Source organism: Stegostoma tigrinum, chromosome 26 (genome assembly GCF_030684315.1).
Source record: "Stegostoma tigrinum isolate sSteTig4 chromosome 26, sSteTig4.hap1, whole genome shotgun sequence".
In the NCBI taxonomy this organism is placed as follows: Eukaryota; Metazoa; Chordata; class Chondrichthyes; order Orectolobiformes; family Stegostomatidae; genus Stegostoma; species Stegostoma tigrinum.
The window spans coordinates 41526392-41554030 of record NC_081379.1 but is presented as its reverse complement, the minus strand read 5'-3'; the positions used below and the strand labels follow the sequence as shown (position 1 = coordinate 41554030).

At 41.6% G+C, this 27639-nt stretch overlaps 1 protein-coding gene across 6 annotated transcripts in view; it reads left to right on the top strand.

Annotated features, from left to right (window-relative positions):
* Window positions 1-27639, top strand: part of LOC125463998 (oxysterol-binding protein 2-like) — a 315453-nt gene that overhangs the window by 33388 nt on the left and 254426 nt on the right. For 4 of the 6 annotated variants that reach the window (XM_048555891.2, XM_048555890.2, XM_048555892.2 and 1 more), the window contains exon 2: window positions 16237-16445. In XM_048555891.2, coding sequence (XP_048411848.1) covers window positions 16237-16445 — 209 coding nt within the window. Of the gene's footprint in view, window positions 1-6035; window positions 6108-16236; window positions 16446-27639 lie in introns of all 6 variants that reach the window. The other 2 variants (XM_048555889.2, XM_048555888.2) reach the window with 1 other exon arrangement.

Genomic DNA, 27639 nt, shown 5'->3' with positions numbered 1-27639 from the left:
GGGGAGGGGACGAACTGGGTTGGTTTCGGGATGCGGTGGGGGAAGGGGAGATTTTGAAGCTGGTGAAGTCCACATTGATACCATTGGGCTGCAGGGTTCCCAAGCGGAATATTAGTTGCTGTTCCTGCAACCTTCGGGTGGCATCATTGTGGCACTGCAGGAGGCCCATGACAGACATGTCATCTAAAGAATGGGAGGGGGAGTGGAAATGGTTTGCAACTGGGAGGTGCAGTTGTTATTTGCACCTATCTTCTTTTCTCTCCATCTTCGGTCCGCCTCCCCCTCTCTCCCTATTTATTCCAGAATCCTCACCCCATCCCCCTCTCTGATGAAGGGTCTAGGCCCGAAACGTCAGCTTTTGTGCTCCTGAGATGCTGCTGGGCCTGCTGTGTTCATCCAGCCTCAGATTTTATTATCATGAATAAATGCAGCTCTTTTATATGTACAAAAAGCCAGCCCAAACAACACAATCAGTTCACAATGGTTCTAAACGTTTCTCTGATTTGGTAATGACATGGCAACAGCATCTGGCCCCTCAAAAGAAGCAAAGATTTAATTTACCCATTTCCCTCAGCAGGAACCCATTAATGGCCACATTCCAATACTACTGTTAGATGGTCAATCTCTCAATTGCATCAAGCAGGGGCAGGTAGTGGTATTTCTCTGCACCATTGACCCATGGTAGCGGTCAAATGATGTTGAATCCTTCATGCTGAGCTACTGTCTAAATTTATATATTTGTGCTAAAAATTGTTTTTTGTTTGCAGCACTGTAACCATAGATTTTGAGATTAATTTTTACATATTTCATATAGACCAGTTGGAGGGAATTCTGATTCTAAATGCAATGTCTAGTTGATCAGGACTTTTTTTTTTAACTGTAAAGCATAACCATTGTGCAGAATTTTGCCAAAATGAAGGGAGTAGAACAAGTACAAAACTTGTGATTAAAAGACTTGAAGGGTAAGTTTTAAAAGCTTTTCAATCATTAGAGGAAGGAATGACTGCTTTCAAGATTCTAGATATGAATAAAATTGAAAGTGCTGCAATGATTTTTGGTTTGAAAACTGTATGGAGGTAGAATGTTTCTCTCAAAGTCGCCATCCGCACAATCAGCAGTAACATTAATCAAATGAAGAGGCTATGATTAAGTATACATGTGGATATGTGGCTGCATTTTGATAAGGCAAATCAGGGCAGCACTGATACACTTAATGGTAAGATCCTGGGGAACAAAGAGTCATAGGAGTGCAGGCTCATAGTTCCTTGAAAGTGAAGTCACAGGTAGACAGGATAGTGAAGAAGGTGTTTGGTATGCTTGTCTTTTATGGTCAGTGCATTGAGTATAGCAGTTAGGAGGTCATTTTGTGGCTGTGTGGGACCTTGGTTAGGCCACTTTTGGAATATTGCATTCAATTCTGATCTCCCTGCTACAGGAAAGATGTTGCGAAACTTGAAAGGGTTCAAGAAACATTTACAAGGATGTTTCCAGGGTTGAAGGGTTTGAGCCATAGGGATGAGCTGTTTCCCTGAAGCATTGGAGGCAGAAGAGTGACCTTAGAGATAAAATCTTGAGGAGCATGAATAGAGTGAATAGCCAAGGTCTTTTCCCTGGGATGGAGGGAGTCCAAAACTAGAGGACATGGGTTTAAGGTGAGTGGGGAAAGATTTATAAGGAACCTAAGGGACAACTTTTTCACGCAGAGGGTATGGAATGAGCTGCCAGAGGAAGTGGTGGAAGCTGGTACAATTACAACAGTTAAAAGGCATCTGGATGGTTATATGAATAGGAAGGGTTTAGAGGGATATGGGCCAAATGCTGGCAAATGGACTAGATCAATTTAGAATATCTGGTTGGCAAGGATGAGTTGGACCAAAGGGTCTATTTCCGTGGTGTACGTCTCTAAGACCCACGGAAGAGAAGGCAGGTAGTTTTTTTGTAAGCTACTGTTTTGATGTTAGCAATATTTTGTTGATGCTTTATTAAGTTTGATGCTGTGGGTCTGACAATTTATTAAGGGTTTACCCATTTTCTTTAAAGGTTTGAGTGTACATTTCTTGTAGATTGGAAGCATTTGATTTTCAAATACTCCTTGTTGAATATCAACCACATTGTTGAACGGGAATAAATTGGAAAAGCCTATTGGATGTACCTCACTGGTGGCAGGATTTTGGTTGGAGGATGCGCTGTCCACCGACTTGTGTTGGCTTCAAATTTAACTTTGGATGTTTTTTGTTTTAATGTATTTATTCTGGATTATTTCTACTGACCTCCATTCGTTGTTTCAGGTGGATAGAATGTAATCAACACACTCTCTATCTGCCACTCTGCCCATTTATCTTATAACAGCTCTTTCTGTATTTAGAAAGGGCTGCATCCCTGCTTTGTCAGTATCAATTAATTTAGTTCTCCTAAAACTTGTCCTTGTTATGAACCAACACTTGTGGCAGCTAGATCTTGCTCTATATTGGCTTTCTTGTCATTTAAAACAAAACAGTTTTAAGAAAGCCCCGTGTCTACTTGGAAATTTTTGGGATAATCGCTTCTACTTTTTGGAGTTAGCATGATGGGAGAGGTAAGCAATATCAACAAAATATTGCTCACATTGAAACAGTAGCTTACAAAAAAACTACCTGCCTTCTCTTCCGTGGGTCTTAGAGACGTACACCACGGAAATAGACCCTTTGGTCCAACTCATCCTTGCCAACCAGATATTCTAAATTGATCTAGCCCATTTGCCAGCATTTGGCCCATATCAACGTAACTGTTTTGGTAAAACTCACTGACGTTGTGCTCAAATGTAGGATGTATCTTTGTTGCACAATTAAGAACAACCAGAGCTTGTAGCTTGTCACTTGCTGACTGGCTGTATGGTTGGCAATGCATGAGAGATCACATCTCCGCTCTGATCCAGGCCGTCCAAACCCGTCCCTGAGGATGTGACTACCAAATCGGAGGGCCTCATGAGGATGCACAAAATACGGAAGGGTAATACAGGTAAAAACATTAAAACCTCATTGTTCACCTACATTTGAACAGAGGGCTGTGCCACTGCTTGCAAAGACAAGTTAACATTTCAGTTGGAGGGTCTGACTGAAAGCTCAAAACAAAATAGAAAGTAGAAATGAATGTCTGAAACAGAAGCAAAAGGAACAAAAATCTACCAATACAATATCAAATGCTGTAGAATCCAATACAGACAGACTGTGGTAAATGCCACAAGAGCTGCATAATATAAGTTTGGGCTGACAAGTAACAAATAACATTCAGGCCACACAACTGCCAGATAATGGCTAGCTCCAAAAGAGAGAACCTAACCTTTACCCCTTGACATTCAATGGCATTACCATCACTGAATACCCAAGTATCAACATCCTGGGGGTTACTATTGACTCAAAACCAAACTGGAGACAGTGACCTAGTGGTATTATTGCTCACTTATTAATCCCATGGGACCTGGGTTCAAATCCCACCATGACAGATGAAACAATTTGTCAACTGTTGGCAAAGCTTATCTGGTTCATATTCCCTTCTAGGGATGGAAACTGAAGCCTTACCTGGTTTGACTTACATGTGAGTCCAAACCCACAAATATGGGTGACTCTTAACTGCCTTCTGGGAAATTAATAATGGGCAACAAATGCTGATCTGAGTAGCGATGCCCAAAACTTAATGGAGAATAACGATGCTGACCTAACAGTTCATTCTCAATCATCTGCAAAGTGAGGGAAGGGTTCAAGAACAGTGCTATCACATGGCATTTGCTCAGCAAGGCCTTGCTAACTGGCACTCTGGATTCTGCCAGATTGTGAAAATGATTGCGCTTTATGCCAAGGCAGCATTCAACTAAATATTGCACCAAGGAATAAAACTGGAATAAATGGGAATGTGGAGGGAGGGACTGTTCTTCGATTGGAGTATCCCTAGTACAAAAGAAGGTGGATATGGTTGTTGGAGGTCAATCATCTCAGTTTCATCTCTGAAAACGTCCTTCAGGATATTGAGCTAGTCTCAACCATCGTCAGCTGTTTCATCAATGCACCCCCCCACCCCTATCATAAGGTCAATAATAGGTTGTTCACTATGATTACAGAATCATCTGCGCTATTTAATAACTCCACAGCAACTTAAGCAACTTGTATTTGCACGTGGCAAGACCTGGACAACAAGCAACATTTGAGCTACACGAGTATCAGGCAATAACCTTTTGAACAAGAGCGAATCTAACCCTTAGTCCCTGACATTCAATGCCATTATCATCAATGAATCCTCCACCATTGGACTGAATTGTAAAAGACTTATAAATGCTGTGGCTATAAGAGCAGGATTGAAGCTGGGAATTCTCCAATGCGTGCTCACTTTGAAGTTCCCAGAATTTGTCCAGAATCAACAAGACGCAGATGTGATGGATATTTGTCTAGATGGATGTAGCTCTAACAACACTCAACTTGTACCATCCAGGGCAAGGCAGCTTGCTTATTTGGTACCAATTCACCACCAACATGCAGTGGTAACATTGTATGCCACATTTACAAGATGCCCTGTAACAGCTGGCTAAGGTTCCTCTGAGAGCATTTTCTCAACCTATGACCGCTAACGCCTTGAACGACAAGGGCAGCAGATGCTAGGGACAACCATGGCCTGCAGTTTCCCATCCAAGGAACATACCATCCTTTTACTTTGAACTGTTTTGCTGCTCCTTAATCGTTTCTGGATCAAAGTTCTGGAACTTTCTTAGTAACAGCATTGCATGTATTCTTGAAAGACTGCAGCAATTCAAGAAATAGTTCACCGTCACATTCTCAAGGGCAGTTTGGGATGGGTAATTATTGCTAATTTAGCCAGTGACATCCAGATTCCATGAATGAATTAAAAATAAGATTTGTATTTCATGGTTGCATCATTCGTGAAATGACAAATGAGGCATAAAAACTGATAATGCTGTAGGCACTCAGCAAGGGCTTGCTAACTGGCACTCTGGATTCCGCCAGATTGTGAAAATGATTGCGCTGGAGATAGCGGTGGAGAAATAAACAGTATTCAGATTTTAGAAGTGTAATTGGTTTGAAACCAGTTCAGAAGCAGGAACAAGAGGGAGTAAAGAATAAAATAAAAGATGTAAGACAGGAGATATCAAATGATAAATCGAAGGACTGTTGATGCAAGGCAAAAGGGAATGGAATGAGACACTTAAAGAAACACAATTCATTGGTCTCCTTCTGTGTCATTGCCTCAATAATGCTAAAAAGATGGTCTTGAAGTATAAATGGCAGTGCAGGTTTATCACTGACCACTGCTGTCTGGAAAAAATGAGTGCAGTGGTAATGATGTGAATTTGTTGAACTTGACTCAATATCCCAAGGTGTTTATCGACTGATGGGAGCTGCTTTTACTATTTAGTTTATATTTCCTCTCCAAATGTTCGTGAGATATAACTAAGTAGCAAGAAGAACAAAGAGGTTGTGGAAATTAATTGCATGTTTAATTGATTATAGAACAAAGGTCATTGATTGAGTTGTGTAGAGCAGGTAAGCCTTTAATCTGCATGAAACAAGCTATTCTTGTCAGGGAAATTGTAAAATGCCACATCTGACTTCAGCATACATGGCCCAAGAAAGAAAAACCAGAGAATTCCAGTTCCCATTGATGTCCATGATTTCCAATGAACTGAGTAAATCTGACACAAGTTAGGTATCTTGGCTATGATTCCAGCCTATTTAACAATGTTTAACACTTGAATGGATAATGGTGAGTTGAACATTGACTTAAAGCAGTGGCTAAATAACTTTATCATATCAAGTATCATATGTTCAGGATGAGGAAGAAATAAAATGGGAGGGGGATGGGTGGGAAGAGAGGAGGTGATCAGTAAGACTACTCTGAGAAAAGTAGTTGCAAGATATCTGCTGTTCAAAAAAGTTCCTAGTGCTCTCACTCCTTACTCGAACACTGCATGTCCGTTCCTGCATGCAAGAGATGGACATTTCCTTTAATTCATTTGAATCTCTGACTTTTCTTCCTCCTTTATTCCTCAGCAGTACCTGCTCACCATCATGCAGCGGCCTTCATCCAGGAGGGGGGCCGATGGGAGGCACACTTGCAATGGGGTGAGCAGATCATTTCTGTTTCTAATCTGAAGCCCTGGTTAAGAACTGTTAACTTTTATTGTTAACTCTTATTCCCAGCAATAAGCAGCACTTCCAGAACAGGGGATATCTGTACCTAATTAGAATGGCGAGCCTCTGTTCCGCATGAACAGTAGAGCAGCTTGGGTGCATGCTTTGTTTGAATATTTGGTTGTACAGCACTAGTCATTGATATGCTCCATGCAAGAAATTTTTATATTGTGACTGGCGATGGTGGTGATTACCTCCTTCCCTTTCTCCCTACTGCCTCACTGACCAGTAATAAGCTCTAATCTCAAGCGCCTTTCAAGAAACTGGGTCTTGGTATTGTTGGAAATGTAAAGTCGATTACAGTGATTGTAACTAGGTCAGCCTACTGGACCTCATAGAATATGAGTTCCCTGATTGGGTCTCTTAATCTGACTCAATCAGGGAGCCCTGCCTGATATATAAAAAGAGTGAATGTCAGAGATACTGACATTCTGGTAGCTGACTCTGAATGAAGCACCACTATGGTCAAGGACCGTTCATGTGCAAGTGTAAGATGACTTGGTGACGGGATACTGGCTTTTGGGGTTATTTCAGTGGCAGTGAGAGTAAAGCACGATCCTAAAGAGAAACGCTCGCAACAGTTGGAGTTGGAGTAAGCATTTCTTACGCCCTGCCTTTGTTGGGAAGTTTGACTAGCTCAATCCTGTCATCAAGGACTGAACCCAGTATGTGGAAAGAATGCTTTATATTTTTTGGGCAAACAACATTGTGGCAGATGAGAAACATTGAGCAATTCTCCTGATAGGATCTGCAAACTATCCTTAGCAGTCTGACTTTCCTGAGGCACAAGATATTAAAACCTTAAGAAATGACTGACATAGTTAAGGAATATTACAACCCTAAGCTGCTTCTAATTCTGAGACACCACTGCTTTTACTTAGCAATTCAAGAACCACTGGACTCCATATCAGGATTTTTGACTAGGTTATGGTGATTGGCAGAAGCCTGTGAATTTGCTTTAATCCTTAATGGGATACTTAGAGACCATCTGGTATGTGGGACTAATGCTTAGCAATGCAAAACGCCTGCTAGTTGAAGCCCAACTGGATTTCAATCAGGCGCCACAACTGGCTGTATCATTGGCAAATGTGGCATGTGGAACATCTGAGTTGGAGAGTATTCTGATAGAAGTGGGCACCTTCACAAGTCCAATTGAAATTGGGGAATACCACTTGAGTGAAGGCACTTGCATAGCTTCACACAGGACATACCTTGATAAGAGGGACTCTAGGTTGAACCACAGCAAAACCTCAAAACAAAGCCAAGCCTCAGCCAAACAGTTAAAATGTTCTTCAGGATCTTGGCTGGCAAGCCATTGTAGTGGCTGTCGATAGCAGAAGAGTCGTACTAGAACTAAATTGAGTAAAATAAATTTACAGGAGAGTTCATACCCTGGAACATCCACCTGCATCTGGTTTGGAAGTGTCATTTGTTTGGCTCTGATTTTGATGTTGCTAATCAAGAAAAACATATGGTTGAATGCTCATCCAGTTCTGTTGGAGATTGATACTGGCGTGGTCGCATCACTGATCACAGAACCAGTTTTTAATAAAATTTGCTTTGAATTCCACCCCGTAACTTTGCACATGACCTCAGCTAGACTGATTCTATACCAGGGAGTCTTTTCAGGTGAAGGTACGACTTCAGTTCTGGTCTTTTATGAAACTCAGTTGGTTCAGTTGCCAGTGATTGTGGTAAAAGGCTTGGGCTCAAGCTTGATGGAGTGAAATTGGTTGTGAGTGATTCATCTAGGTTAGCTCAACAATTTTCAATTAGAAAATGGCTACCTGAATGAAGTGCTAATTAAATACCCAGAAGTATTCCAGGAAGGTCGAGGGACTATCTGAGGAGCCAAGGCCACCTTGCACGTTAACCAGGGAGCAATTCCATGATTCTGCAAGGCTTGCCCAATGCCGTTTGCCTTATGGGCAAGAGTAGAGGCAGAACTCAGAAGGCTGCAAAGTGAAGGAATCAGCAAACCAGTCCAGTTCGTGGGAAGGGCAGCACAGTTAAACAGATTTTGAAGCCCGACGGGTTGGTTCATCTTTGCGGGGATTTTAAACAAGCAGTGAATCGTTTCCTGCAGTTGGATAAATACCCAATCCCGCAGAGGATTTATTCGCAAAGCTGTCCTTCAAAAAACTGGACAATGATTCATGCTTGCTTGCAATTATGTTTAGACCAGGATTCCCTGAAATATACTACAATTAATAAGCATAAGGGCTTTTGCCAATATATGGGGATGCCTTTCAAGCTGTTGTCAGCCTGTCGATTTTTCAGCAGATGATAGAGAACATTTTGCAATGTCTACCTGAGGTTGCCGTTTACTTAGATGACCTCTGATAATAGGGAAAACTAATAGGAAACACTTGGAGACCTTGATCATAGTCCTAAATCATTTTTCCAAGGCAAGCATACGTCTAAGAAGGGGAAAATGTGTGTTCTAGCCACCCCCAACGCAACCTAAGTGACTCATTTTGACTGCAGAGTCGACAAGACCAGTTACACCTGTTGGAAGATAAAGTGGAGCCAGTAGAAGGTACCCTGGTTCCCACATCTGTCCAGGCTCTTTGGTCACTCCTTGGGCTAGTAAATTATGGAAACCCATCTTGGCACTTATGCATCAACTCCTTTAAAAAAACAAGTCTGCCTGTGAGATTGTCATATAGACAAGCCCTATATTTCAATGAAGTAAAGAAACCGCTATCATGTTCTAAGGTTTTGGCACAATGATCCCAAGAAAAATCGGGTATTGGATGCAATGCCTCCCTCTATGGCATTGAGGTGGTATTAGCTCATAGGTGGCCCAATGAAGAGAAATGCCCAAAAGCTTATGCATGCTGGACTTCGGCAGAGCATGAATATGTTCACATAGAGAAATAGGATTGATAGTTACATTTGGAGTCAGGAAGTTCCATCAATACCCTTTGATGGACAAAAAATTGTGAGAATCACAGGCCACAAGCCCCTACTTGGCTTATTTTCAAGGGAATTGGAGGGTTTAGGTTATAGGGAGAGGCTGAATAGGCTGGGGCTTATTTTCCTGAAGCATTGGAAGCTGAGGTATGAGCTTATGGAGGTTTGTAAAGTCTTAAGGGGTATGGATAGGGTGAACAGCCAGGATCTTTTCCCCGGGGTAGGAGAGTCCAAAATCAGTGGGTATGGGTTTAAGGTGAGAGGGGAGAGATTTAAAAGGGACCTGAGGGGCAACTTTTTCACGTAGATGCTGGTGCTTGTATGGAATGAGCTGCCAGAAGAAGTGGTGGTGGTCCTAGCCTCTGTCAACACATTTTGTCCTTCATTACTAAAAATGCCTTCACTTACAGGATCCATATCCCTCTCTTCCCTTGCAATTCACATATTCATCCAGGTTATTCCTGGATGATGCTGCTGTTGTGTCTCCTTCGACCACCTCCTGTAGCAGTACATTCCAGGCACTTGCCACCCTTTGTGTGAAAAACTTGCCTTGCACATTTTTTTTTTAAACCCCCGTCCCACCCACACATTGAAACTTTGTCCCCGAGTAATTGGTCCCTCCACCCAGGGAATGGGAATATGAATAGTAAGGGTTTAGAGGAACATGTGCTGGAAAATGGGACTAGGTCAGATTGGGATAACTGGTCAGCACGGATGAGTTAGGGTTTGTTTCTGTGCTGTTTAGATCTCTGACTGTATGACTCTCTGACATGGCAGCGCTGCCCATAGCGTCAGCCCATGTTCAGCAGTGGGCTCTTAAACAATGGGCATATAATTATAAGTTAGAACACTAACCAGGAGGCCAAGTAGAGAATGTGGATGTATTGAGTCACCGCTCATTAGCAGATTCACCACTGGTGGTACCCCCAGTGGAAGAGTCTGCACTGATATAACATTTTCTGGACACACTCCCAGTCATAGCTGACAGTATCAGACTTTGTCCATAGAAAGATCCAGTCCTTTCAAAACCCATACAACTGGTATTAATAGAGGAAACCAAAGAGCCATCACAACGAGAATTGAAACCCTCCTGGACCCAAAGAGACCAGCTCACAATAGAAGATGGCATAATTATTATGGGAGAAAGAGTGATTGTACTGAGCAAAGGTTGCCATCAAATACAGGCTGAACTCTACCAGGATCATCCGGAGGTCTCCAAAATGAAGATGTTGGTGAAAAGTTTATTCAGTGGCACGTAGGAGTTTGAGGGGTGACGGGAAAGAGGCTGATAAGGTCATGAAGGGCAAAGATAGGTAAATAGCCAAGGGTATTTTCCCTAGGGTTGGGGAGTTCAAATAGGGGCATATTTTTAAGGCGCGAAAAGAAAGTTTTAGAAAGGACACTGAGGGCAACATTTTTTTTAACAATGTGGGTGATGTGTGGGATGAACTGCCAGAGGAAGTGGTGGATGCAGGTACAGTTAGATAAGTACACAAAGAGGAAAGGTTTGGAGGGATATGGGCCAAACGCAGGCAAGTAGGACCAGTTTACTTAGGGAACATGGTCAGTGTGGACTATTTGGACCAAAGGGTCTGTTTCTATATTTTATGATTCCATGACTCTAAAGCTATGTCTGGTGGCTCGGCTGGACGAGGTATAGCTGTGTTGGTGGGGCAGTGCCCAGAGTGCCAACAAGGACAAAAATTACTGCCAGCAGCTCCCTACATCCGTGGGAGTGGCCGAGTAAACCTTGGGCTCAGTTCTATGTCGACTATGCGGGTCCTTTCATGGGTTTGATGTTTTTAGTCGTTGTAGACACCACTCAAAGTGGCTAGACATGCATATGGTCCATTCGTCAAGCGATAGGTTGACAATGGAAAAACTGCACATGTCTTTTTCAACACATGGAGTCCTGGAAGTGTTGGTCACAGATACCGCACCACCTTTTACAAGCAGGAAATTTGGTTATTTCTTGAAGTCAAAAGGGATTCAGCATATAAGGACAGCTCCATACCGACTATCATCCAAAGGTCTGGCAGAAAGAGCAGTCCAAATTTCGAAGGCAGCTTTGAAAAAAACACCCTACGGCTTCACTGGATATCAAACTGTCCCAGTTCCTATTTGATTATAGGACCACATCACATGCAACTATAGGGATAGCACCAACAGAATTGCTAATGGGGAGAAGACTCTGAACCAGGTGAAGTGTGATTTTCCTGGATCTGAGATGAGGGTAAACTGGCATCAGGAATGTCAGTACTCGACACCAGACTCCACCAAGTCAGAGAGACCATTTGATACGGGAGGACAACGTTTTGTGTAAGAATCACAGAAATTGCCCTGCATGGGTAAGAGGCATGGTCGATGCAAGGTCAGGACCAGTAATGTATACGTTTGGTTAGGTATGATGGTCTACATGAAAGCTGCGAACTTGCCACCACCCTCAGAACATCTGTAAATGCTGCAGAAATCCATGTGTTTACCCTCTCCATCAAATGTTGCGGAGTGCTCAGAATCAGACGGACATGATGGATGTAGCCACCTTGATGCTTTTGCTATAGGAAGAAGAGAGTCAAGTTCCATCGAAATGCCTCTGGTGAAAGAGGCAAGTTCCCATGTGTCACAAGCTGACCTTATTGGATGCCAAATTGGAGGAACCTGACTAGGTACTAAAATGTCCCAATTAGGCTCTCCGTGAGAAAGGACAGGCTAAGTCCGCACACTCAGAGGGAATGGGATGTGGGGATTGGAATGAGGCCAGCCAGACGGATCTCATAGAATATGATTCCCCTGATTGGGGTTGTTAATCTGGTCAAATCAGGGAGCTCTGGTTGATGCATAAAACAGGTGAGTGTCAGAGATTCTGAAACTCTAGTAGCTAACTCTGAATGAGGCAGTGCTATAGTCAAGGACTGTTCATGTGTAAATAAAGGGTGACTTCTTCAACCACCCCTTGTATTGTGTTCTCCATCGCAGCCATGTTATTCATCAGCACTGACATCACTTGAGTGTCATCCGTAAATATAAGTTCTGTATTCAATACAAATTGTACTCACGTGATACTGTCAGATACCTGGTGAGATTATCACCAATAACATGGAGCCTTAGTGATGGTGTGTAACTTTGTTTGTTTTGGATTTTCCAAGTGGTCTGTTACACAGTAATTTCCATGAATATGTCCTACTTATTTACCTTGTCATCTAAAAGTTTAAAATCTCAAACCCATGATTTGTCTGTGGTCTTATATAATCCTTCACTTGGTCATAGTATCAGTTTTCATATTAACATCAATGGACATGCTGGAATTTTTATTTTAATGCAAAATTGTTAGGCTGTGCTGAGATTGGACTCTCCAAAGAACCATCCAGATTGACAGCACAGAAAATATATAAAACTTGCATTTATATATCATTTTTCATGATTTCAGGATGTCCCACCAAATCTCACAAGTGTTCCAGCACAAGAGGAGGCCATTCAGCCCATTTTATCTGTCCTAGCTCTCCAATGTAGTCTCATGACTTAGTGCCAAAAACCAAAAGTACTGCAGATGCTCTAAATCAGAATCAAAAACAGAAGTTGCTGGAAAAACACTTAGCCAGCCCAGCAGCTTCTGTGGAGAGAAATCAGAGTTAACATTTCTAGTCCAGTGGTCTTTCCTCAGAAGTTCTAAGGGTCAGTGTACCTGAAATGTTAACTCTGATTTCTGTCCACAGATGCTGCCAGACTTGTTGACTTTTCTAGCAATTTCTGTTTCTGTTTATGTCTTAATGCCATTGTCTTGTCTATTTCCCCGCCTTTGCAGATTGTTTGTTTCTATTTAAATAATCATCCAATTCTGAAAGCATCGCAATTTACAAATCCCAAAATACATTGTGAAATGTAATCGTTCTTGTTCTGTAGGAAAATGCACAGCCAACCTGACCTGCAAGCAACAGTATGATAAAGATCAGTAAATTAGATTAGTTTATGTTAGTTAAGGAGAAAAAATTGACCAAGAAATCAGGAGTAACGCTCCTGATTTGTCTTGAACAGCATTTGGGGCCTTTTATTTTCACCTGAGGTGGAACTTGAGTTTAAGATTGCACCTGAAAGCCACCATCTCTGACAATACAGTATGGGAACATTAGCTTGGATTTCATGCTGGAGTCACAAGAAGAGATTTTACCCACCTCTCTTGATTGAACCACAGCATGCAGTGGTGAATATTCAGCTCATTGTGTTTCTGTAGTTTTCTGATGACTCCAAAACAAGCTAATCCTGCTGTCCTGTTCTCTGCCTACAGCGCTACATCCACTCCTTTCCTTAACAATTATGAGTTGTTTTTTTTTGAAAAAAGAGGATTGCTACAGAAAAAGATAACGGCAGTGTTATTTTGGGGTTAGGCCTGCAAGAATTCTGTGTGGGGCCAGTGCGACGTAACACCTACAAATGTGAAAGAAAGCTCAAACAGACTGGACTGTGATCTATTGTAACTACTAAGATAATGGAGGGATGATCATCTCTGTTCAACAGCTGCACCTTATTGATTATGTCCCAAGCTCATTTTGATGAATACGCAAAGTTTGGGGTTAAAAAGACAGTTCCAACTCTACTGGAATAGGCTAGTGAGACTAAATGTATTGATGTGTACCAGCCCAAGTTGTGAGTTAGCATGCTATGAAAGTCACAGTCAAAGCAGTGTCCCCTAATCACTGTATTACAGGTAAAGAGCCTTTCTCACTCAGCTAGCTAGTAGCTAGACAAAAGAGAAACAGGCCAACAAAATGATTCTTACACAGCAAGAGTGCTAGAATTCAATTATAGTTGAAATGAATCAGATCTACAGAAACTCAACTATCTGCAAAATTAAGGCTTATAAAACTGACTGTTTAACTGCCAATGCCAGTGTCAATGCTATAAATCTCGACAGTGGCCACGACCTTCAACTCTAATCCCTTGGGGAACAATTCAGAGACTGATCTGTGTATTATTTCAATTTGTATCTTGGACTTCCTAGTTATTTCTTCTGTTTGTAGGTATGTTAAATTTCTCAAACTTCTGTTTACTGATTAATAATCTTATTCCTGTAAACTCAAGGCCTGGTAAAATTTGTTCCTTTTAAAACATAAGTTCATGTAGTCTGGGAGAAAGGTACCAAGGGATCCTTTTTAATATTAGCATAATTGCAACTCACTGACAGGTGGGCAAATAAAGAAATGGAGCCAGTTCAGCTCTTACCAGTTTGGTCTCCCACTGGAACCATAATGAATGGGGAACTTTGTCCAAGGTTTGGTCATAATTCTCATCACTTTGCTGATGGATATGTTGCTTGATGTTTCAGAGCTGCACTCACTTTCCCAATTCATAAATAGTGGCTGTGCCATCCTCAAAAGTTGAGTAAATGTTGTTATTTACCGCACTACTCGTGTCCATTGTATTAATGAGAATTGTATACTCTGTACATTAAGTACTTGTATCGGAAATATTGATTTAGTTAATTTGTATTTTTTTTGTGGAAGTAACAAGGGGGATTGATGAGTTTGGTGCCATTGTATGTCGACCACATGGATCATGGTAACACATTTAACAAAGTCCCATGTGGCAGACTAATCGGGAGGGTAAAGACCACAGAGACATAGGGAAATACATTTTAATTTACAAAATTGGCTCTATACAGGCTTATTAATTCTAAATTTAGTTAATTCTATATTTGTTCCACTAACTTTTTTATCACAATAATGGTACATTTCCTTCAACTTTTTATAGGCTGAACAACATGAATTTGTGTAGCCTTTGCCTAAAATTAATTCTCGCCTAAAATTAATTCTCTTGACAATGGATAGATAGGTAATTTCTCTTTTGTGTTTTGGTGACTTGACTTGGTATGGTTTGGAAGATGAAACAAGTTGACACAATTGCTTTCATATGCTTTTTTTTAGGTGACTTTCAAAATACCACTTTTTCTCATTATAACTAATGAGATTCTGTACCTCAATCAATTGTGAATAATCGTTGACTATAATGAGTAACATCTCTGAAATCCGAGTTCAGTACAAATTCATTTCCAAGGTTTAGCTTGGAAAAGAGGAGGGTAGATGTGATTTTTGTCTGCTCTTGTCTGTGAGTTGCGCAGATGGTGCAATTGGAGACTATTTTGCTAATGAATGGATTATCCCATCAACGGTGCTTGCTGATGTCTGGATACACTTGTAACTAGAACTGACCCAGCATTCTGTAACCCACATAAGACACTCTATACTCCATTGTCATGTGATTTAGAAGACCTATGGATGAAGGTGTTATCCATGTGGCAATAGTTAGCACTGCTGCCTCACAGTACCAGGGACCCAGGTTCAATTCCACCCTCGGGTGATTGTCTGTGTGGAGTTAGTACATTCTCCCTTTGTCTGTGTGGGTTTCCTCCAGGTGCTCCAGTTTCCTCCCACAGTCCAAAGATGTGCAGGCTAGGTGGATTGGCCCTACTAAGTTGCCCCCAATGTTCAGGGATGTGTAGATTAAGAGGGTTACAGGGGATGGGTCTGGGTGTGATGATCTGAGGTTTGATGTGGGTTTGTTGGGCCGAAAGGCCTGTTTCCACACTAGGAATTCAATGAAAACACCTTCCATGTCTTCCAATGTATTGGATGCTGAAAAATCTCAGTTGTAAATTTGATGTCAATGAGCAGGCAGTTAAAGCAATAAATCCATGAAGTATTATAAATGTGGTTAACATTTTTAATAGTCATTCAACAAGTTGCAGCAATCTTTTGAATCTGAGGTGTGTGTAATAGTATTAGGTATCATGTTATTTTCTTTAGCAGCCCTGGTTCAAACATGGCTTTTGCTTCTCTTTGCTATGTGAGAAAATACACGCATGTGCATTGAATGAGAGTCATCAGAATTGGGCTGTGTCTGTTTTTGCTGCCTGCGAAGAGCAACCAGCTTAGAGAGGTAAACTGGTACCCAGTGTGAGCCAGGAGAAAACCAAAAACAGATTAGAAGAACAATATAGATAGATGTTTCCTGCATACAATTGAGTTATATTTTGCCAGTTATAAGTGAGCTGGTGAGTATTTAAATGGCTCAAGGAGTTTGTGATGTAGTAGATACACCTGTTACGTTGATAAGATCATTCAATGTGCTATATTTGCTTATGTTTTTCCAGGACCCAAGCGGAGATGGGGCACACATGCAGAGGAACTATTAACTTAGCAACCACTCATATCGACATTGAGGACTCATGTACCTTTGTGCTGTCAGATAGTGGACGCACATACCACCTGAAAGCAAGCTCTGAGGTGGAGCGGCAACACTGGGTGACAGCACTTGAACTGGCCAAGTCCAAAGCTATTCGGATGATGAACAATCAGTCAGGTAGCATCTGTAGAGCAATGCTTAACATATTGTCATGTTTTACGTTACAATTATGTTATTTTGACATTTAGCACCAGTGGAACTGAGAACTGTTCATAAGGAATTTGGAATGAAGCAAAATGAGTATTGTGGCTAGATGAAATGCTTTTATTTATTTTAAATGTAGGTAACACTGGAAAGGTATAATTTATTGTACAACCCTTGTTGATTTTAGGATGTAATACAATCCTGTGTGTGTGATCCTCTTATCCTTATGGTGATGATGCTTCCATGATAGTGTTAGACAGAGAATTGCTGGATATTGACCCAGAAATTTATGGCAAAATTAAAATAATGTGTTACTCAGAGAATTTGTTTTTGTGACTGTGTGCACGACTAAGTTAGAGATCCTGTTAAAGGAGTGAAGGTTTGCAACAACTTTGATTTATGTCCAATATAAATCTGGACTGCATTTGATATTGTGTTTGGAGAATCACAGCATCGCTTAGTGAATCTGTCCGTTTTACAACTTTAAATAGTTGAAGCAGGAACTTTCCTGCCTCTTAAATTGAATTTGAACTAAAGGCAGAGAACAGAGTTTGGTAAACTGAGAGTGACCATTTTAATGAAGAGTATTTGAAATTTAGCAATTACTCTGAGCTGCTCTTGCTGGGAGTGTGTTACCCTCTTGTCAGCAGGTGAGGAGGTTTGTTTAGCAATATAAATTAATCTATGTAGTGCATGTACATCGATTTGTTCCGGTTTCTACTTTGTATGTGGCCCAGTTCTTTGAATGTAGTTTAGGGAGACTGTAACTACAGTCTTTGAGGTGTAACCATTGCTTTAAAATATCAGCAATAAAGTTTTGCCACATATGTAGAAGATCTCTTAATGACTAGTCACATTACAGCATCAAATTGTGCCATAAATTGTTGAAGGAAAATGGTAGTGTAGTAGGAATGAAAAACTTACACTAGACTCATCAAGGGATAGTCAGAAAATAGGTATCAGTAGCTTTATGCTTGACTGGATCTGGACTCTGGTGTTTTCAACCTGCAAAATGTCTCCAGAACACTCTGCACTAGAAGTTCTTGTTCCATCAATTTGGCCTTTCAGTGGTAAAGAAATTATGGAAATACATACATTTAGCCAGTAATAATGTTAACGAAAGCATGTCAAGTGTTTGTTGATGGCTCAGCTTGTTTGAACCTTACTTTACAGCGCAGTGATTTCAAACAGTACCACAATATCCTCTGACTTGCCATGATTCAAGGATACCTCCGGATGGTGCTGTTGTACTGCTGTTACTGCTCAATAATAATTTGTAATTTGGAAGAAATAGATTGCTGACATTTAAAAATAACCCAGTTTTAGGTAATGTGACATTAATTAGTTAAGGATTCATCTGGAAAGGATGGTCACTTTACAAAGAAGTTTAGATTTATTTTTCATGATGTAGCCGTCTTGAAGAGTGGATGCTGCAACATATACTCTGTTTGGATTTCACACATCGTATTAATTCACTTAAAGCAATACTGAGATATAAGGTCTTTGTAACTGATTCATTTTTGTTCTATACCGATCAATGTTATAGAGATTATGCAGGTATCAAGAAAAGATGCTACATTCTAGAAAATATATGAAATAGAAACACATTGACTTATGAATGGCTGATTGTAAGAAGCTAAATGATGATTGGCATCCAGCAATAGCACGACAGCAATGCTTTATATCTCCCATCATTGGGGCTGATGAAGGTAGGTGACTATGAACCAGTGTATACAGTCAGTTCACTTTATGTACTAGGTTAGTATATTTGCTCATCATGTGATCCTCACATTTGCGTATTATATACCATTCTTTCCAGCTTCATTTTTGTATCTTTTGTTAGGTTATTAATCCGTGCTTAATTGTCATTAATGCATGTAATTTTGATGTGTTTTGTTTTCCTTCAGTTTGCATTGTTTAATAAACATTCTGAGTCTTCATTCTGTTTTGCGTTTGCTTGTCATTTATTGTGTCTGTGTGTGTGTGTGTGTCCAGTTTTTTCAATATATGCGTATGTGTGTGTGTATATATGTGTATATATAATATATATACATTTATACATTTTTCTTTGGGTTAGCATATGTTTGTAATGTATGCATTTTTATTACAACACAAACTGCATTCCCACCAAACTGACATCTTAACATTACATTCACCCTGTCTTGGCATAGCAGGTCTGCTTGCTACTGCAAACATTCTACTGTTTGGTATCTGATGGACAGAAGGAGAAAGTAACACATAGGAAGCATAAACAATTAAATGGTTAATAGCCCATGCTTAGGTTGCACTGTGACTTGGAGGGTTTTAGCGACATGAACTTGCATGGATGCTAGTATATCTGTATTGTTGAGTAAGAACGATAAAAGACAGAACATTCACGTAAATTGCCATTTGTCCACATGTGGCCTTTCAAAAGCTGTTTCACATCTAAAAGAAAAAGTGCAACAAGTTCCATACAAGCCAAATCTTCTGCCAATTAATGCAGAGCAAAAGCCCACAAATAGCAATGAGATGAATGAACAACTGATTTTCTTTTGGTGGTATTGACTGAGAAGGAATGTTGGTCCAGGGAAAGGTAAACTCCTGAACAGCGCTGTTGAATTGTTAATGTCGATTGATCAGGCACATAAAGCTTCAATGTGACAGTTTATCCAGGATGTATTTTTTTTAAAAGTCAACCTAAAGTGTTATGGTATCCTGTATTTAAAATGTATGGTGGAAAATAATTATAAGTTTAACATAAAAACCTGGAAATGTGAAATAGCTGCTCTATTTGAAATTACTTCATGTTTCAGGCAAAAATCCTACGCACAGTATTATTACCAGTATTGATCGGTTGCTGCAATTGGCAGGTACCCCTGCATGAGGGCAAACAGGTCAAGCACAAGTGGTGTTTTATTGTTATTTGTTCATGCATTGAAATGAAGAGTTTTGGAAAGAACTGCTTATTAATATTGACTTTGCACTTTTAAAATTGTTCTTCAATTTCATAATTTAACCTTCATCCTAACAGTTTACTGTGTTTGGAGAGATCTGGTGCCAGGAGTAAGTTTTACAATGTTTGCTGGGACAAGGGTTTTTTTTTTGTTCTACAGCTTCCAAAAGAGTAAGATTACTTTTTAAATGTGAAAAACAGACTGCAGAAGAACTGCTCTTGGGGGAAAGAGAAAAACCACCATAACATCATAAGATAACAAAGTGTGGAGCTGGATGAACACAGCAGGCCAAGCAGCATCTCAGGAGCACAAAAGTTGATGTTTCGGGCCTAGACCCTTCATCAGAGAGGTCTGCAGTTCCCATTATCACTGATAACATCATAAGACATTGACAGAAGTAGGCTATTCAGCCCATCGAATCTGCTTGACCATTCAATGAGATCATGGTTGATCCGATGATACTCAACTCTACTGCCTTTTTCTTCATAACCCTTGATTTCTTTACTGATTAAAAATCTGCCTTTTTATGCTTTGAATATACTTAATGACACAAACTCTGCAGTGAGAAATTACACATATTCATTGTGCCCTCTGGTCCTAGACACACTCACAAGGCGGAAGAACCTTTCCACATATACCCTGTCAGTACTGTAAGAATCTTGTGTATTTCAATTCACATTCTTCTAAACTCCAATCAGCACAGATCCAACATACTCAAACTCTCCTCTTATGACAGTTCCACCATACCTGGTGTCAGCCTAGTGACCCTTCTCCAGAGTGCTTCCAATGCCAGTATATCTTACCTGAGATAAGGGGAACAAAACTGTGTTCAATTTATTCCACCTGTGCATGATTTTAGCAAGACCTCCCCATTTTTATACTCCATGCCCTTTGAAAAAGAGGCCAATATTCCCCGAAAACCCACAAAGCTGCGCATTTTTAAAGAATTTATACTTTGTCAGAAATAGATTCTTCGATTCTACCGAGGAAAAATGGCCCGAATCGTCCCCAGACACCACCACCCACCACCTGGCTGAGCTCATCTTTACTTTCGACAACTTTTCCTTTAACTCCTGTCACTTTGCTGACATCAAAGGTTACCTACATGGATCCAATCAAAATAAGAACAAAATTGTAATTCTCTGACACCATTCTTAACGGGAAGTCTTTCTCCAAATGCACAACAGTTAAGTACTTTTTAAGAGTACTTACTGTTGTAAAAACAAGACTGAAAAGCGCAAATATAAGTTTTGCCTTCAGTGTTTTTTTTTGGGGCATGAAAGTAGCAATTGCTTTTTTTAATGTAACTCTACGCTGTTTCATCACAATAGAATGTGGCTGCTGAATTAAACTAAGGAGCCGTTGTAACCTGGTCATATTTATCCTGAGGTAGGGACAGTATCTGGCTGCAAGACTGTGAGCCAATATACATTTGATGGCAAAGCAAAATTAAGGGTCTCTCTACCAAAGATGTATGGTGGAGCATGTGTTTTGGCCAGCTGCCTTGTAGTTTGCAAAAACCTCAGCAAGTTCTAATGTGTGGCTCCACGGATTACCTACATTTAACCTGCCTAAAATGTTGTACAATAAACAATATCACAGGTTGTTTGAATTGGCAATTATAGACGTTAAGGGATTTTGTCTGTCTGGGCTGTTTGGATTGGTTGGTTTAAGGGACACATCCGGTGAGTTTTATTTCATGGGCAGTGCCTGGCACACACACGGGCATATGGAGGACTGAAATGTATGATGCACATGTAGCTGCAAGAGGTTGACAGGGTGTTGTTTTGGTGAAAGAAATAACAGTGATTGGCAAAAGGAGCCTGGCAACAAAGTTATGAAAGCGGGGAGTGATTGCATTTTGGTGAAGAATAGGATGAAGGAGGATTCTGGGAAGCCAACCAACCGTGATTAACCAGGGAAGTTAAGGATAGCAAAGAAAAACAATATACACCGTGGCAAAGACTGTGGTAAACAAAAGAAGGGATAAGGACAAAAGTGCAGGAAATGGGTCAGATATGGCCGAGGGCCCTGATAACCATAGTGGTGGAGAATCTGCAGCTGAGAAAAAAGGTGGACATTTCTGACACCCCCTGTGGAAAGTGGCATGAGCAGAACAGACGCGACAGAGATGGAGAAACTGGAATGGGATGGAGTCTTCACAGGAAGTGGAGTGTGAGGATGTGTAGCACAGGTAACTGTGGGAGTCAGTAGTTTTGTAGTTGATAGCAATAGCCAGCCTACTCCCAGAAATGGAAACAGATTTTGAGGAAGGGAAGGATGGAGTCAGATGAGCAGGTGAAGGTGAGAGTAGAAGTTGGAAGCAGAGGAGTAGAAATTGAAACAAAATTGATAAATTCTTCAATTCTGGGGTAGAGAAGGAAGCAACAATGGAGTACGAATTGTGGACGGGGATCCAAGTAGGATCGGAATAAGGAGTGTTCTATGTACCCCACAAAGAGCCAGGAATAATTGGATCCAAAGGTAACCTTTGATGTCAAGAAAGTGACAGGAGTTAAAGGAGAAGTTGTCCAAAGTAAAGATGAGCTCTGCCAGGTAGTGGAGGGTGGTGGTGGCTGGGGACGATTCGGGCCATTTTTCTAGGTAGAATCGAAGACCCCAAAGACCACCTTGATAGGGGATGGATGTGTAAAGGGATTGCATATCCGTATGAAGAGGAAGTGGCAGGAGCCTATGTACTGGCAATTTCAGAAGAATTGGGGATGTAAGTGGGAAGGGACTGGACAATGGGAGAAAAAAGCAAGTCAAGATAGGAATAAATGAGTTCCATGGGGCAGGAGCAGGCAGAAACAAGGGGCATTTAGTCACCGGAGAGGTCCTGGGGGTTTGGAGAATAGCCAACATTGTTCCTTTGTTTAAGAAGGGGAACAGGGATAATCCAGGAAATTATAGGCCAGTGAACTTTATGTCAATGGTAGAGAAATTTATTGGAGGAGAATGGGAGAAACAGAATTTACTCAGTATTAGGCAGCATGGTTTCGGACAATCATGTCTCACAAACGTGATGGAATTTTTTGAGGAAGTCACAGAGATGATTGATGAGGGCAGGGTGATAGATGTTGTCTATATGGACTCTCGTAAGACCTTTTGACAAAATCCCTCATGGCACATTGATATAAAAGGTATAGTCAAATGGGATCCACAGTGAGCTGGTAAGATGGATGCAGAACTGGTTTAGTCAGACAGAGTAGCAGAGGAAGGGTTTTTTTTTTCCTGACTGGAGGTCTGTGACCAGTGATGTTCTGTGGGGACTGGTGCTGGGACCTGTGTAGTTTGTACGTATATAAATGATTTGGAGGAGAATGTGCATTGGCCTGAGTAGTAATTTGCAGTTGACACAAAGATTGGGGGAGCTGCAGATAGTGAGGAGGATTGCCACAGCATGATATAGATAGGCTGGAGAGTTGGGTGGAGAAATGGCAGGTGGAGTTTAATCCGGAAAAATTTAAGCTAACCCATTTTGGAAGATCTAATGCAGGAGGGAAGCATACAGTAAATGGCAGACTCCTTTGTAGCATCAACACAGATCTATGCGCACAGGTCCACAGTTGTCTAAAAGCGACAGCATAAGTGGATAAGCTGGTCAAGACGTTGTATTGCAAGTTTGCCTTTATTGGTCAGGGCAAAGAATATAAAAATTGACAAGTCATGTTGCAGCCGTATAGAACTTTAATTAGGTCATGTTTGGAATGTTGTGTATGGCACTGCTCTCCACACCACCAGAAGAATGTGGAGGCTTTGGAGAGGGTACAGGAATGGTACACCAGGATGTTGCCTGGTTTGGAGGGTATTAGTTATGAGGAGAGATTAGACAAACTTGGTTTGTTTTCACTTGAATTTGGAAGGATGAGGAGTGACCTGATAGAAGTTTACAAAATTATGAGACGCATTGATAGAATGATTAGTCAGAGTTTTTTTTTCCCAGGGTAGAATTGTCAGTTACTAGGGGACATAGGTTTAAGGTAAAAGGGGGTAGGTTTAAAGGAGATGTGGAAGGCAAGTCTTTTACAGAGGGTGGTAAGTGCCTGGAATGCGCTGCCAGAGGAAGGGGTGGGAGCGGATATAATAGTGACATTTAGAGGCATCTTGACAGATGAATGAATAGACAGGGAATAGAGGGATATGAAGAATGTAGAGGCAAAAGATTTTCCGTTTAGAAAAGCGTCATGTGTCAACACAGTCTTGGTGGGCCAAATGGCCTGTTCTATTACTGTCCTGTTTTTTGACAGTTGCTGTAGTTATAAAAAGGTAGATTTCAAGGAAATAATATTTATTTCTAAAACAATACTGAGTCAATTGGACGAAAACTTGCCTTTTCAGTGGACTGGGGAAGACAGTTTCCAGGTAGCTTTGTATTCTACATTTATGTTCGTAGTTGTTTTCCTAGGCCTGTTTTTACACTGATAGCTTTACAGAGCTTTCTCCAGACTGAGAAATCCTTAAATAAAGAAAGATAAACTAGAAATTTTGGTTGGACATTAAGGCCCTTCCTTAAAATGAGACTGGAGTCAGAGGTAATCAGGCACATTCATTTAAAGGAGCTGAACCACCTTTACCCCTGCCCTAATTAAGTCCAGGATAGCAAAACTTGTGTACAGCCTTCCTTTCCATTGCAATTAATGCTCACTTAAGAGCCCGTCCCACTGCTGCTGGTGTACAACTAGGAAAGCCCGAAAAGTGAGCCCTGGGTATTATTTTGCAGTCCCCCAGGCTGTGGGAGTGCCTTTGTTGTCAGGAAGTCCAATCCAGGGACCAACCATCCCTCTGCCCGTGCCATGGAGTTTGCGAGCACCAGTCTGTCTTCACTCAGCTGTGAACTGGGCCCCTCACTAATCCTGGGTTTCTGGTTGGTGCATTAGTGGCAGCCAACACTGCTCCCTGCTGGTGCTGGTCTCTGATTGGACAGGAGCTTGTGGAGTGGAATCTCCCGTTCTTCATCCAAGACTTCCTGGTGAGGACACCAGTTGATCAAGCTTTTCTTTTCTAATGTGTGCGCGGATTGCGGCATTGCCAAGCTAAGCACGATATCTATTTTCCATCATTTAGTTAAAAGTCAGCCACATTGCTGTTGGCCTGGAGTCACATGTGGGCCAGACCAGGTTAGGATGGCTGAGAGCATTCGTGAACCATTGGGCTAGTTTTCTATTCCGGATTTTTAATGAATTCTGCCATGCTGGGATTCAAGCCTTTGTTCCCAGATTGTTAACCTGGGGTTTTGGATTTCTAGTCCAGTGACATTGCCACCATGCCACTGCCGCTGTCTTCTACAGCATTGTATCTTGAAGTTCCCACATTTCCTTATCCTTCAAGGTATGGCCTACTTTGTACCTGTTAGACAGGAGCAGTACCTCCCATCCCTCCTTGGCTGATGCTTTTCTGCACTGCTTGGCTGATTGATATTCCCCCTTTTTCCACTGCCTACATTTGTACTTTCCATGGTATATGACTTGTCCCCTCTTGTCAGTTTTCAGCTTGTTCTGCTCTTTCTTCTGTCTGCTCGTCATGACAGTGTCAGCCTGCCTCGCTGTTCTCTTAATTTCTAAGTATTGTACCATCTGCAGGCTTCGAATTTGGCATTCAGGATGTAATTTCAAAGTTATCAATGTAAAAGAAAACGATTGGTTGCCTGAATACTGACCTTTAGAGATTATACATTTCTTTCTAATACAAAAAAAAGTTCACCACTATTTTCTGTTCTTTTGTCCCTTAGCTAATTTTATAAACGTGCTGCCACTCGCACTTCAATCCAATGGTTTTCAGTTTTCCAAACTTCTATTTTAATTTTACTCACTCTGTAGATTGTTTACAGGATCATGTGACATTTTATAAGGATGTGGGGCTACATTTCTTTGTGCAGCATGGCATTTTAGACACTAGCGATCTTCAGTACATCATAGACCAGACAGATCTTTCAAGGCAATAATCAGACTTTTATTTCAGATGGGAGATTGTGAAGCAGGAGGAGACCAAAGGAATGGCAAAAGAGAACTGTCCCCGGAGGACTTTTTAGTCATAATTAGGATAAGCCACACATGGTTGGGGAAGGATGTTGAGTGCTGCAGCAGATAGATAAAATAGCTGAATGGTCTCCAGGTTCATCCTTTTCGTTTGGTTAAATAAACTTAATACAATTTTTAGGAGATTGCCAGCAAAGTCCTTTCAGGTTCTCTGATACCAATCTCTGAACATTTTGAGGTTTAAGGAGAAGGATTGAGAGGTCAAATTCCATAGACTACACTTGCATTCCCCTGAATTCAGAATAGAGAGTTAAGTAGAGAACTAAACGTTGAAGGCCATCCATGGACTGGAAAACAGATGGCTAGACCTGTGAATTAGGGCAGTGTGCCATCGGCAGCATGTGCACTGTCAGACCATCTCTTCCTACCACAATTTCAAGTTGTGGGGGAAGCATTGGGTGGCGTCATCTGTGTTTGGCCCAAATGAGGCCCTTAAAAAGGCAATTAATGTCTAATTATGGGCTTAACCTCACCATTGCTATAATACATTAGACATTGGGAGAGGCTTAAATCCAACATTAAGCCTAATGGAAATATCCTTGAGGCCTGTTGGTCACTGAAAGTGGAGGTGCCTCCTTCCCGTTACTTGAACTACATGCCTCTCACCCAGCTTGCTGGGATGTGTCAGGCTTGCCCTGGGGAATATCTCAGACTGATAGAAAAGTCTGAATTTATTGCTGAACAGCATCTCCTCGGCCGACCTGCAATACCAGTAGTGGTCACCATTCCTAGATAATAAAATGTGAGGCTGGATGAACACAGCAGGCCAAGCAGCATCTCAGGAGCACAAAAGCCGACGTTTCGGGCCGAGACCCTTCATCAGAGAGGGGGATGGGGGGAGGGAACTGGAATAAATAGGGAGCGAGGGGGAGGCGGACCGAAGATGGAGAGTAAAGAAGATAGGTGGAGAGAGTGTAGGTGGGGAGGTAGGGAGGGGATAGGTCAGTCCAGGGAAGACGGACAGGTCAAGGAGGTGGGATGAGGTTAGTAGGTAGCGGGGGGTGCGGCTTGGGGTGGGAGGAAGGGATGGGTGAGAGGAAGAACCAGTTAGGGAGGCAGAGACAGGTTGGACTGGTTTTGGGATGTAGTGGGTGGGGGGGAAGAGCTGGGCTGGTTGTGTGGTGCAGTGGGGGGAGGGGATGAACTGGGCTGGTTTAGGGATGCAGTAGGGGAAGGGGAGATTTTGAAACTGGTGAAGTCCACATTGATACCATATGGCTGCAGGGTTCCCAGGCGGAATATGAGTTGCTGTTCCTGCAACCTTCGGGTGGCATCATTGTGGCAGTGCAGGAGGCCCATGATGGACATGTCATCAAGAGAATGGGAGGGGGAGTGGAAATGGTTTGCGACTGGGAGGTGCAGTTGTTTGTTGCGAACTGAGCGGAGGTGTTCTGCAAAGCGGTCCCCAAGCCTCCGCTTGGCTTCCCCAATGTAGAGGAAGCCGCACCGGGTACAGTGGATGCAGTATACCACATTGGCAGATGTGCAGGTGAACCTCTGCTTGATGTGGACCATTCCTGCTTGGTGCTGGTGGTGTACAGAATGTCTGGCTTTCCGTTGACCTAGGGTGTCCTCATGGAGATGGATAAAAGTCCAGCCTCATGCTAGATAAAGCTAAATGGAGACAGTGGGGAAGAGGGTGTGCTTGTCCAGAAATTTATGCTGACAAGTGGGGAGTTTACTTCAGTGTAGGTGAATGAGTCCTGCGATAGGGTTAGGGTTAGAGGTGGGCTGTTTTTGAGTAACAGAAAACATCTGTTAACACAAGCCTAGTGATTTTGAAATTATGCCATGCATACCACATTTGCAGGTGGTACAATATTTAGTATCGTAGTAAACAGTGAGGTGGGCTAATGCTGTCATGAGGAGCAGACTGAGAGCATTTCTGAAGAAAGATCACAGATCCTGAAATATTAACTCTGTTTCCACTCTACTGACACCGCCAGACCTACTGAATTTTTCTAGCAAAATCTGTTTTTGTTTGTTTCCGATCTCCAGCATCCACAGTCCTTTGTTTCATTTAAGTTACAGATCAACCTTGATTTAATAGAATGATACAACAGGCTTGAGTTGCTCAATGGTCGTCATTTTCCTATACATTATTAATATAAAATTCAAATGCATTTCTTGTTTCTTTTCACCTACCTTTCTATCTGAGTGGGTCTCTATTGCAATTTCTTCTAGAAATTGCCA